We start from the raw sequence: 13098 nt of genomic DNA on the forward strand, positions 1-13098 counted from the left end.
ACACTCAAATTTTAACAAGCCCTGGTCCTAGAGCTTACTAAGAAAAACCCACCAACATTTTGTTATTATTATTATTTTTTAAAAAAGAGTTCAGAGACAGCAGCTTTTTGAAAGCCACCCATTGGTCAGAACACTACGGTGGCAGCAACATTCTCAATATGCTTTCCAACTAAACTGGACACAATGATAATTTTCTAGATACCATCATTTCCACTTCATTGTTGTCTACACCAAAGTTTCTCAAACAGTGGGCCTCAAACAGTGTTGCAGTCTGCCCACTGTCTCCCCGTTTGCTGGCCCTATGCCCTAGCTGTGCTCTAACCATTTGGTTAGATCCATGCCAGTACCAGCAACTTTTTTACATACTGAGTAAGGCTTCTGACAAAGTCCCCCATGATACTCTCGCAAGGAAGCTGGTAAAATGTGGGTTGAATGAAGTACGGTAACTGTTAGGTGTATTTGTAGCTGGTTGACTGACCGAACCCAAAGAGTACTCATTCATGGTTCTTCATCATCCTGGAAAAATGTGACAAGTGGGGTGCCACAGGGTTCTGTGTCCTGGGCTCGTTGTTGTTCGACAGCATTAAAAATGACTTGGATAAGGGAACTGAGGGGATGCTCATCAAATCTGCAGATGACACCAAACTGGGAGAGGTAGCTAATGCCACAGAAGACAGAATCACAATTCAAAATGACCTTAACAGATTGGAGAACTGGGCGCAAGCTAAAAAATGAATTTCAATAATGACAAATGTTAGGTTCTGCACTTAGGCAGGAAAAACCAGATGCACAAATATAGGATGGGGGACACCTGGCTTACTAGCAGTACTTGTGAAAAAGATCTAGGGGTCTTGGACCACAAGCTTAACATGAGTCAACAAACAGTGTGATAGAGCAGCAAAAAAAAAGCTAATGCTATTCTAGGCTGCATCACCAGAAGTATAGTGTCCAAATCAAGGGAAGTAATTTGTTTAGTTGTTGTTTAGTCGTTTAGTCGTGTCCGACTCTTCGTAACCCCATGGACCAGAGCACGCCAGGCACTCCTGTCTTCCACTGCCTCCCGCAGTTTGGTCAGACTCATGTTTGTAGCTTCGAGAACACTGTCCAACCATCTCGTCCTCTGTCGTCCCCTTCTCCTTGTGCCCTCCATCTTTCCCAACATCAGGGTCTTTTCCAGGGAGTCTTCTCTTCTCATGAGGTGGCCAAAGTATTGGAGCCTCAGCTTCACGATCTGTCCTTCCAGTGAGCACTCAGGGCTAATTTCAATAATAATAATAATAATAATAATAATAATAATAATAATAATAATATCTTTATTGTCATTGCCCCCTCTCGGGGACAACGAAATTACTTGGCTGCTCCATCCACCCAGGTAGGGCACTCCACACAAAATCAAAATAAGTATAAAAACACTAATTAAAACAATACAGTATAATACAGCAAGGAAGATTAGATGACTTTCAAAGTCCAGGCTTCCCATTCAGGGCCGAGATCGCTCTGGAGAAGAAGCTGTTCTTAAGACGGCTCATTCTTGTCTTCATCGTCCTGTATCTCCGTCCCGACGGCAGGAGCTCGAAGAGACAGTGACCAGGATGCGATGGATCTTTTACTATGTCCAGTGCCTTCCTATGGCACCTTGTGGCATAAATCTGCTCTAAGGTGGAGAGTGGGCAGCCAACAATGCTCTCTGCTGCCTTAACAACTCTGCACAACCCCATCCTGTCCTGGGTAGTACAGCTTCCATACCACACACATAAGCCATAAGTGAGCACGCTCTCAATGGCACAGTGATAGAAGGCAAGCAGCAGTTTCTGTGGAAGATGGTTTTTCCTTAGAATTCTCAAAAAGTACAGTCTCTGCTGCGCCTTCTTCACAAGCCCCCTTGTGTTGACACTCCAGGACAGATCCTCTTGTAATTCAATGCCCAAAAATCTGAACGTTGTTACCCTTTCCACACAGACCCCATCAATCAAAAGTGGCTGGACATTGCTCTTCTGTCTCCTGAAGTCCACCACAAGCTCCTTGTGCTTGTGGATGCGTTTGATCTTCTTGCAGTCCATGGGACTCTCAAGAGTCTCCTCCAGCACCATAATTCAAAAGCATCAATTCTTCAGCGATCAGCCTTCTTTATTGTCCAGCTCTCGCTTCCATACATTACTATTGGGAAAACCATGACTTTAACTATACGGACCTTTGTTGGCAAGGTGATGTCTCTGCTTGTAGAGAAGTAATAGTACCACTCTATTCTGCCTTAGTCAGACCACACTTGGAATACTGTGTCCAATTCTGGGCTCCACAATTTAAGAAGGATGTTGACAAGCTGGAACGTGTACAGAGGAGGGCAACCAAGATGATCAAGGGTCTCGAAACTAAGCCTTATGAGGAGCACTTGAAGGAGCTGGGTATGTTTAGCCTGGATCAGAGGAGACTGAGAGGAGATATGATAGCCATCGTCAAATATCTTAAGGGCTGTCACATGGAGGAGGGAGCATGCTTGTTTTCCCTGCGCTGGAGGGTAGGGCTCGAACCAATGGTTTCAAGTTACAAAAAGGAGATTCCAACTAAACATTTGGGGGGGGGGGAACTTTCTGACCGTAAGAGCTGTTCAGCAGTGGAACAGAATGGACTCACCTTCCTTGGAGGTTTTTAAACGGAGGTTGGATGGCCATCTGTCATGGATGCTGCAGCTGAGATTCCTGCATTGCAGGGGGTTCGACTAGATGACCCTGGGGTCCCTTCCAACTCGAAGATTCTATGAGTAAAGGTGGTGGACAGAGAAGTTCAGGGGGACAGGAAGATATGTCTCCCCACTCTGAGGAGAAAGGCCCCGAGGTGGTGTTGAAAGAAATAAGAAATAAAAGGTTAATAGTTAATTGTTGTTGTTGTTTAGTCATTTAGTCATGCCCGACTCTTTGGGATCCCATGGACCAGAGCACGCCAGGCACTCCTGTCTTCCACTGCCTCCCGCAGTTTGGTCAAACTAATGCTGGTAGCTTCGAGAACACTGTCCAACCATCTCGTCTTCTGTCGTCCCCTTCTCCTTGTGCCCTCCATCTTTCCCAACATCAGGGTCTTTTCCAGGGAGTCTTCTCTTCTCATGAGGTGGCCAAAGTATTGGAGCCTCAGCTTCAGGATCTGTCCTTCCAGTGAGCACTCAGGGCTGATTTCCTTAAGAATGGATAGGTTTGATCTTATTCCAGTCCATGGGACTCTCAAGAGTCTCCTCCAGCACCATACTAACCAATTAATTAACTAAGTGAGAATAGAGGGAAGCTGTTGTAGGAGGAAGAGGTGAATGTAAAGGGGCCGGGGAAGAAGAATGAATGAGAAAGTTGGGGGGTGGAGATAAGGGACAAGTTGTATGTGCAAGGAGAATGGGGAGAAGGAATTCAGGAGAAGGGTAAAATTACTTTGAAAGGAATGTGCAGATAGGAAGGGTCATGGGGAGAAAAAGAGGACGAAGCAAAAACGTGTGGGAAGATTGATGGAGAGTAATAAGTGGAAACTAGGTAGGGAAAGAGAGAAGCAGAAAACAAACCTTTTTTTAAAAAAAATTAAAGTGGATCCCATAAAATTGTTGTTGTTGTTGTTGTTTAGTCGTTTAGTCGTGTCCGACTCTTCGTGACCCCATGGACCAGAGCACGCCAGGCACTCCTGTCTTCCACCGCCTCCCGCAGTTTGGTCAGGCTCATGTTGGTAGCTTCAAGAACACTATCCAACCATCTCATCCTCTGTCGTCCCCTTCTCCTTGTGCCCTCCATCTTTCCCAACATCAGGGTCTTTTCCAGGGAGTCTTCTCTTCTCATGAGGTGGCCAAAGTATTTGGAGCCTCAGCTTCAGGATCTGTCCTTCCAGTGAGCACTCAGGGCTGATTTCCTTAAGAATGGATGCGTTTGATCTTCTTGCAGTCCATGGGACTCTCAAGAGTCTCCTCCAGCACCATAATTCAAAAGCATAAATTCTTTGGCGATCAGCCTTCTTTATGGTCCAGCTCTCACTTCCATACATCACTACTGGGAAAACCATGGCTTTAACTATACGGACCTTTGTTGGTAAGGTGATGTCTCTACTTTTTAAGATGTCGTCTAGATTTGCCATCGCCTTTCTCCCAAGGAGCAGGCGTCTTTTAATTTCGTGACTGCTGTCACCATCTGCAGTGATCATGGAGCCCAAGAAAATAAAATCTCTCACTGCCTCCATTTCTTCCCCTTCTATTTGCCAGGAGGTGATGGGACCAGTGGCCATGATCTTCGTTTTTTTGATGTTGAGCTTCAGACCATATTTTGCGCTCTCCTCTTTCACCCTCATTAAAAGGTTCTTTAATTCCTCCTCAGTTTCTGCCATCAAGGTTGTGTCATCTGCATATCTGAGGTTGTTGATATTTCTTCCGGCGATCTTAATTCTGGCTTGGGATTCATCCAGCCCAGCCTTTCGCATGATGAATTCTGCATTTAAGTTAAATAAGCAGGGGGACAATATACAGCCTTGTCGTACTCCTTTCCCAATTTTGAACCAATCAGTTGTTCCATATCCAGTTCTAACTGTAGCTTCTTGTCCCACATAGAGATTTCTCAGGAGACAGATGAGGTGATAAGGCACTCCCATTTCTTTAAGAACTTGCCATAGTTTGCTGTGGTCGACACAGTCAAAGGCTTTTGCATAGTCAATGAAGCAGAAGTAGATGTCTTTCTGGAACTCTCTCGCTTTCTCCATAATCCAGCGCATGTTTGCAATTTGGTCTCTGGTTCCTCTGCCTCTTCATAAAATAGGTTGTGCTAAATCCCAGGTCTCCAGATGTTGAAGACTATTCACTCATAGTTAAAGGTAAGACAGTATAAACCAAAATGTTGACTTTTTGGGCCACAGGCAACATTATGCAGGACATCCTTCTGGGACTTTACAAAGGGGTACCTGAATGATACATGTCATTGCAAATATGTGTTTATCCCTGGAGGAGCCAGTGTGGTTTGATGGTTACAGTGTTGGAGACCAACCTGGGAGATCAAGGTTCAATTTTTATTTCAACAAAATTTGTATACCTCTTAAGTCCAAATAAAACTTGCAAGTGTGTATAAAATATGCATTAAATCCCAAATCAGCCATGAAGCTCACTGGGTGACCTTGGGTCAGTCTCTGTCTCTCAGCTATCTCACAGCAATGTGTTGAGGACAAATTGGGAAGTGAAAGAACTATGATGCCACCTTGAGCTCTGCGAAGAAAAGGAAAGATATAAATGGAATGAATAAATAAATAATCATATTCACACTTTACATGCTTATTTTTATTAGTTCTTAAAATAACAAACGAAAAAGATGAGTTATTGCAAATATTACCATCAATATTTAAACAAAAGAAAACAATACCATCTGATAACATAACCATCAAAAGTTTCATTCCAAAAGGAAATTAAAACTGCCCAATCAATACATTATCTCTTGCCCGGATGGAATATGTTAATTTATTGTCATGTCCAATATTTTAAAAACATTTTGACCAGAGGTAGTAGTCTCCCCCTACTACCAGAGGTAGTAGTCTTCCCCCCCCCTTGGGGGACGCGGGTGGCGCTGTGGGTAAAAGCCTCAGCGCCTAGGGCTTGCCGATCGAAAGGTCGGCGGTTCAAATCCCCGCGGCGGGGTGCGCTCCCGCTGCTCGGTCCCAGCGCCTGCCAACCTAGCAGTTCGAAAGCACCCCTGGGTGCAAGTAGATAAATAGGGACCGCTTACTGGTGGAAAGGTAAACTGTGTTTCCGTGTGCTGCGCTGGCTCGCCAGATGCAGCTTTGTCACGCTGGCCACGTGACCCGGAAGTGTCTTCGGACAGCGCTGGCCCCCGGCCTCTTGAGTGAGATGGGCGCACAACCCTAGAGTCTGTCAAGACTGGCCCGTATGGGCAGGGGTACCTTTACCTTTACCTTAGTAGTCTCCCCCACCCCCAATACATTGCAGTCAACATTTTCACTCCTATCAAAATATTGGTAACTATTTCCACATTCACATATATCCATACAAAAAGTTTAAAAGTCAATTTACTAGATTTCTTGGAATTGAGTATCCAGCAATTTGCTTATTATTTTCTAAGGCTTGCCACCAGAAACCTTGAATCTTATAATCTCCTCTATACATGTGTAGACAATCTGCAAGGGAAGTTACCACACCTCCAGCAATTATTATTAGACAGATTATATATAGGTTTCAATTTGCAAGGCATCAAATACCATTCATGCAACGTCTTGCAATAGTCTTCTTTCAAATGCATTGACAAAAAGTCAAATCTCTGTGTTTCTTTCACATTTTCAGGATTCAGCATGCTTCCCAGGCATAAGAAACTCTGCTGATAAAAATCACAATTTTTTCATGTTCTTTTGAAGGCAGACACACAAACCCATTAAGCTGTGAGCACTGAGCCGGCTAAGTGCTATATAATACACTAAACACTACATTGCCCTTCTACAACCCATCCAAAAAAAAAGCAAAAAAAAAAAAAAGCAAAAAGCTATTACTTCTTATATGCTGGAAATCAATTACAAGATGGAAATTGAAATCATTTTAGTTATTGTGTGCCTATCACTTTTGCTCCATGATGATTGCAAATCTCTTGCAAAATAAAATGCACTTACAAGCCTTCGTCAGTTTTGTACAGCTTAACATCCATAGCAGTAACTAGTCCAACAGCTCCTCTTGCTTGCAGGCCCCAGAATACTTAAACCCTGGTGAAATATTGCAAAACAAGCCATCCTGGTACAATGCAATTCCCTTGCTAGCTTTCCCTCCTTTACAATCCTTTCCTCTTAGGATTTCCAAAGGTTGGTATTACTACATGTGGGGCTGGAAAACTCCCTAACGTCTAATACTGTAATTTTACATCTGACATAAAAGCCAAACAGAGACTATCTCTAGACAGAAGATTATAGCTTACAACAGTTCAGTCAAATTCAGACAGTCACTCCTCACTGTGAGTATAAGGCTGAGCCACGTTTCTACGCATGTGATCCATTATAGCAGAGTGGAGGAAAACTGGTATTTTTCTGCTCAGGCTTCAATCCTATTCACATTTGTCTGGGAGTATATTGAACTCAATGGGACTTACCTCTGACTAAAAATATGATGGGGGGAAATACATAAAGACCATCACACACACACCCAGGGTATATCACACCCTGAAATTCATGGGTGGCATCTAAAATTTTGAAATAAAACCAAAAGCTTTAATTGATTAGTTTATACTCAACATTAAGCTAGTGCATATTGGTATACAGTGGTATCTCAGGTTAAGTACTTAATTCGTACTGGAGGTCTGTTCTTAACCTGAAACTGTTCTTAACCTGAAGCACCACTTTAGCTAATGGGGCCTCCCGTTGCCGCAGCACCGCTGCTGCACGATTTCTGTTCTTATCCTGAAGCAAAGTTCTTAACTGAGGTAATATTTCTGGGTTAGTGGAGTCTGTAACCTGAAGTGTATGTAACCTGAAGCGTATGTAACCCGAGGTACCACTGTATATATTTATTCTAAAAATTAAGCTACTCACACTGCAAGTGTCCTGTGCACACTTACCTGAGAATTAAAGCCATTGAACATATTGGGACTGCTAAACAAACATGCATAGGACTGTGTTAATTTAGTTTTTAAATTGGATTTTTTATCAGCTATCCCTTTTGACTGGTTCCCTGGCTTATCAGTGGCAGGGATATGGCCCTCAAGATATTGCTGGACTCAAACTCCCATTAGTTGCAGCTGGTATAACAAATGGTCTGGGATGAAAGATGGGAGTCCTGTAACAACTGGAGGAAGATAGGTTTCCCATCTCTAGTCTTATAATCTGCCCCCAAGGTTTGCCAATTCCTCCAAACAGAACAGCTTCAAGATAGGCAGTTGCGTTTATAGAATACCAGTTGATGACCCATCCGATTCTAAATAATGCTTCCCAATAATGATCTTTGTAAGTGTGACCACAGATTCATACAAATTGTTGCCACAAAGTGGCAATTGTAACCAATAATGCTTTGGTCAGGCATTTCTTCTTCCAAAGGATTGCTTAGGCATCATTCTGCATCAGTAACTCCCATACATAAGAAGCAACGCTGAAGCTTTATTCAAGCAGCAGACTTAGAATGTGTCTCCAAACAGCAAAGCATTGTTCACACATGCACACTTATCACACAAAGGATCCTGCATGTCTGAACCAGGCAGCATAGATTCAACAGTACAGAAGAAGCTTTCAAATCACCTCACACACAATTGTTTTTCAGTGTAGTTAACACATTCAGCAGTGAATTCTTAAGAAAGTACTGTAATCAAGTTACAGAAAATCAAACACAGCAGCTGGTGGTGCGTGGTCATTCTTCTTAGCTAGTAGAGGAATGAGACTGTGATTTTATAATTGTTGGAAGAGCCCAGAGTGGCTGAGGCAATCCAGTCAGATGGGTGGCATATCAATAGTAAATTTATTTTTATTTTTATTATTACAGTATTAGCATGCTAACTAGTCATGGGATGCCTGTAATTATTTTCTTCTCTAAATCCCTTTTCCTTTTCTAAGCCCAAAAACAAGGACTATCTTATAATGGTGTTTGCATTTGTAAGCTGCTTTGAGAGCCCTTTTTTCAGCATAAACGTGAGTGAAAACCTATTTCCAACACCTTCCATGGCAGGCACAGATGGTGAGGAATGAGTAGTAATTTCCACATGAATGTGTTTAAGATATGGTTACCAAACGTCCCCATTTCCAAGGGACAGTCCCCAGATTTACAAATCTGTCCCCGGACAAAATCCATCCCCGGAATGTTCCCGGATTTCATTTAATGTCCCCAGATTTATATTTTAAGTGTTGTAGATTTCTTAGTAGGGTATGAATGTTGCGTGATTGGTTCAACGGCACAAGACACATCATATGGGGATATATGAGGCAAAATGGCGGGTGCCACGGCAGCGAGCAGCTCCTGAAGCCAGCCAGAGCCAACTGTGCTACCACGCTGGCTCTGGGCTGCTGAGACTGCCGTTGCCGCTAAGGGGAAACCGGGGATGCTCGGCACGTCAACTGGGAGAACCACTGACCCCTCCCCTGCAACCCAAATTGAGCCGGGTGCAAAAGCATCTGGCCACCCAGCTGACTGCCCAGCGGCGCAAGGAAAACCCCGGAGCTGGCACAGGGAGGAGGAGGAGAGCCAAAGGAGATGGAAGAGAGAGAAAGAGGAAGGAGAAAAAAGAAGGGAACCCCAACCTTGCCACGCCACTGCGGCCACTGAGGAGAGGTAGGAGAGCACCGGGAGGGCAAGGGCACATGGTTGAGCCCAGGCCTGACCCAAGCCTACCGGGAGGGCAAGGGCGCTCCAAGAGAGCAGACCAGGGCCCAGAGGAAGGCCGCGCAACAGAGGAGACCACAGAAGAGAAGATATTACTTCTTGTTTTTTTAAAAAATAAATAATTAAAATTTTAATAACTTTTTTTTTGTCTTTTCAAAAAAAAAGTGTCCCCGGATTCTTTGAAAAAAATCTGGTAACCTTAAGAAAATTAGGATATAACTTTTCTGGTACTTTCCATCACCTCCCATTGCTATGGGTTAAGAACCTAGGGAGTTATCTTGTACCAAGACAACAGATCTTGGGTCCATCTAGCTGAGTCTTTGCCAAACTGGTACACTTCAGATGTGTTGCACTATAGGTTCTATTGGTGTCGGGCAGCAGCTGGACAAGGCTGGCCTAGTGTTTGGCAGCTGTTCTCTGGGGTTTCAGGAAAAGGATTTCCCCTACTGGACCTGGAAGTGCCAAAAATGGAACATGGAACCTTCTGCATCAAAGCATAGGCTCTAACACAATACCAGTGGATGAGGGCAATATCATAGAATCATAGAATCATAGAGTTGGAAGAGACCACAAGGGCCATCGAGTCCAACCCCCTGCCAAGCAGGAAACAATCTTTCAATCGTTTACAGGGGTGCCTAAACTTTTTTCAAAGAGGGCCAGATTTGATGACACTTGATGAGTTGTTTTTAGGACTGAAGTTGCTGAGCCTTTTTAAGGATTTTACTCTGGGACATATGCTGCCACGGGGCCAGATCAATTTGACCGGCTACGGACTTTGGACATCTATTACAGTACTCTAGAATCCATTTCTGAACACAGCAGCGCCTGATAAATCGCTGGAGCTTAAAGACAGGCTCAATAATTTGCAGTGGGGCAGGCACGCGATTTTCTTTCCCTTAAAGACTAGCAAACACTGCACCGAAGACTCCCTTAAAGACTAGCAAACACTGCACGTTTAACAAGCAGGAGCCGAAGTTTACAAGACCCCTTTCCCCGCAAATCCCTCTCTCCTCTTCCGTCCAAAGAGCGCTCGACTTCCTCCAGCCCCGGCCACACCCAGCGGTGTTTTGTTTCGCTCCTTCCACCCTCCCTGAGGAGCAGCCGGATGCGCCGGGAGCTGAGCCTTCATTATTGCTACATCCTCCTCTGCCTACTTTTCCGAGCACCGTAAGTGCGGCGCCTTTAAGAAACGAGGCTGGCCACGCCCACCCCTGAGGCCTCCCCAACCAATCGCGAGCGAGACCGGGCTTAGGGGGCCAATCGGCGCCGCCTTTAGTGCGAGGCGCTCGAAGCCGCTCCCTGAGGCGGAGGAAGCAAGATGGAGGCTGCTCCTGAGAGGAACGGGGTGTCTCTCGCCGGCGGTGGCTTCGCCCCCGAGGTCCCCGAGAGGCTCCAGCAGCGGGAAGCGGAGCGGAAGGAGGAGGCCGGCCGGCGTCGCCGCGAGAAAGAGTCTCTGGCGGTGCGGGAGGAGCAGAGCGACTACTTCGCCGCCGCCTTCGCCCGGGAGCGGGCGGCCGCCGAGGCCTTGCTGGAGCCGGAGCGGGACGCCGAGGCCGTGTCGGAGGCGGCGCGGCGGCTGCAGGAGCTGCAGCGGCTGCTGACGGACTCGGTGCGCTTCCTGGCCCCCTACGAGGTGCGCCAGGCGCAGGCGGCTCTGGGGAGGCTCCAGGACGCGCTGGCCGAGCGGCGCCTCCAGCTGCAGCCCAAGAAGCGCTTCGCCTTCAAGAAGGGCCTCAGGAAGGAGGCCCAGGAGGCGCCGCCGCAGCAGCCAGCGCCTTCGACGCAGGAGGGTCAGCCAAGCCGGGCGAAGGAGGAGGAGGAGGAGGAACCCGGGTGCGGCTTCAGCCGGGCCGAAGGAATGGAGCTGGAAATGGGGCCGGCCGAGCTGCTGCAGCGGGACGTGGCGCTTTCGCAGCTGAGCCGCTGCCGGGTGCGGCTGCGGGGCAACCCCAACACGCTGTCGGTGCGCGGCTGCCGGGACTGCACGGTGCTCTGCGGGCCCGTGTCCACGTCGGTGATGGTGGACGGCTGCGACGGCTGCGTCGTGGCCCTGGCCTGCCAGCAGCTCCGCACGCACCTGGCCACCCGGAGCAGCTTCTACGTGCAGGTGACCTGCCGGGCCATGCTGGAGGACTGCAGCGAGGTCCGCTTCGCGCCCTACACGTGGACGTACGAGGGCATCGACGCCGACTTCGAGACTTCCCGGCTTGACAGGAGCAGGGACAACTGGAACCAGGTGGACGACTTCAACTGGCTGGCTAGGAACGAGCCCTCGCCGAACTGGAGTGTGATCCCCGAAAATGAGAGGATCACGGACTGGGATTGAACCAGTGATTGTAGCCCCCTTCGCCTCCGCAGAGGGGACTAGATAGTGCCTGCTGCATTCTGGAAACGGCTTACCAAAGGATGCAGTTAGAGATACCAGATTGATGTCCTTTTCTTGTTCCCGGTATTGGTTTAGGCAGTGTAATAATCAGGGGCCAAACACAGCCTGGTGGCTCTTGCTACCTAATGAATGGTGCTGATGCCTTCTGTTGTGCACACTCTGTGTTATGCTGTGGCTGCCTTAATATTTCTCCAAATTCTGTTATGGTGGTGCTTTCTCATCTCTGCCCCCGCTTTTAAGATGATAAGATGTGCCATACCACTAAAGTACTCTTGGTTATCTGCCCATTGTGCAGGTTTAAAAAAAGATAGTGCTTTGGATGGTGAAGTGCTTCAGCTCTGTAACACCAGTGCAAATGTTGAGGAAAGTATAACCTTATCTAATGGCTAAATTGATACTTGTAGTTAAAGCTGAAAAAAACGTTGACAACAATTAGTATACCACATGTCTGCCAAATAAGCTTATTCAGGAATGTGGCACATGTATAACAGAGATGCTACAAGTCAGAATAGGGGTGTCAAACCATCCCTGCAAGTGGCTGCCTAACCTTTTAAACAATTCAAATTATGCTTTATTTCCAGAAGCAAACTTTGGATGGACTTCCACTTCAGTTTCAAATGTCCGTAATAGAATATACTTTCGTCTGCTAGAAGACATTAAGGGATTACCTGCACCACCTGCAAAATGTCACCAAAACGTGTTGCTGAATTACGGTGTTTGTAAGCTTTAGTTCACCTTTGCACCTAGAGCTGACAAATACTCTAATCCCGAACAAGTGCATATAATTGGTTTTGGTTTCAATTAACGCTGTACCTGCAAGTTTTTGAAAGGTCTGTGACCAGCCAAAAATGTATACATGCATTAAACAACTAAAGCACATGCTTAATTTTCCCACAAAAATCATTGTGAAATTAAAAGTGCTGAACTCTAGCTAGATTGTGCCCACACGTTTATTGTGCTGTATGCAAGAAAACTACTTTGACAGTAACCATACGAAACTTCATATAGCATTTTCATGTTTCTGTACAAATATGAAATGGTCTGGACATTTAAAAGTCTTGATGTACTGTCCATGTTATTTCCGCAAATGTCATTTTGGATTAAAACAAACTAGTCACTGTTAGAGGTAATGCCTTTGAGCTCAGTATTGTTGGCCTGTCTATAATATACTCTATAAAATCGGGCTTCATTACTGTTTGACTAACAAAAATCATTTCCGTTCCTTGTGTTATTTTAGTATTTATATGAAAGTAGTTAAGAACTTACTGGTTTTATAAAATATTGATGGCTTTTCCCCGTTTACAGGATGATCGGATTAAAAAGTCAAAAGTGACTGGTTTCTTGTGAATTTTGTTTTACAAGTGGTACTCTGCCTCTTAATATCTCTGTGACACTGGGAGAAGGTTACATAATT

At 45.7% G+C, this 13098-nt stretch overlaps 1 protein-coding gene across 1 annotated transcript; it reads left to right on the forward strand.

The window, feature by feature from the left end:
• The first annotated feature begins 10444 nt into the window (after positions 1–10444).
• On the forward strand, positions 10445–13017 carry TBCC (tubulin folding cofactor C). Its single transcript, XM_028724767.2, has one exon. The coding sequence runs from the start codon at positions 10617–10619 to the stop codon at positions 11622–11624; it is 1008 nt and encodes a 335-aa protein (XP_028580600.2). The 5' UTR covers positions 10445–10616; the 3' UTR covers positions 11625–13017.
• Positions 13018–13098: the final 81 nt, after the last annotated feature.

The sequence above is a fragment of the Podarcis muralis genome, chromosome 3 (genome assembly GCF_964188315.1).
Source record: "Podarcis muralis chromosome 3, rPodMur119.hap1.1, whole genome shotgun sequence".
In the NCBI taxonomy this organism is placed as follows: Eukaryota; Metazoa; Chordata; class Lepidosauria; order Squamata; family Lacertidae; genus Podarcis; species Podarcis muralis.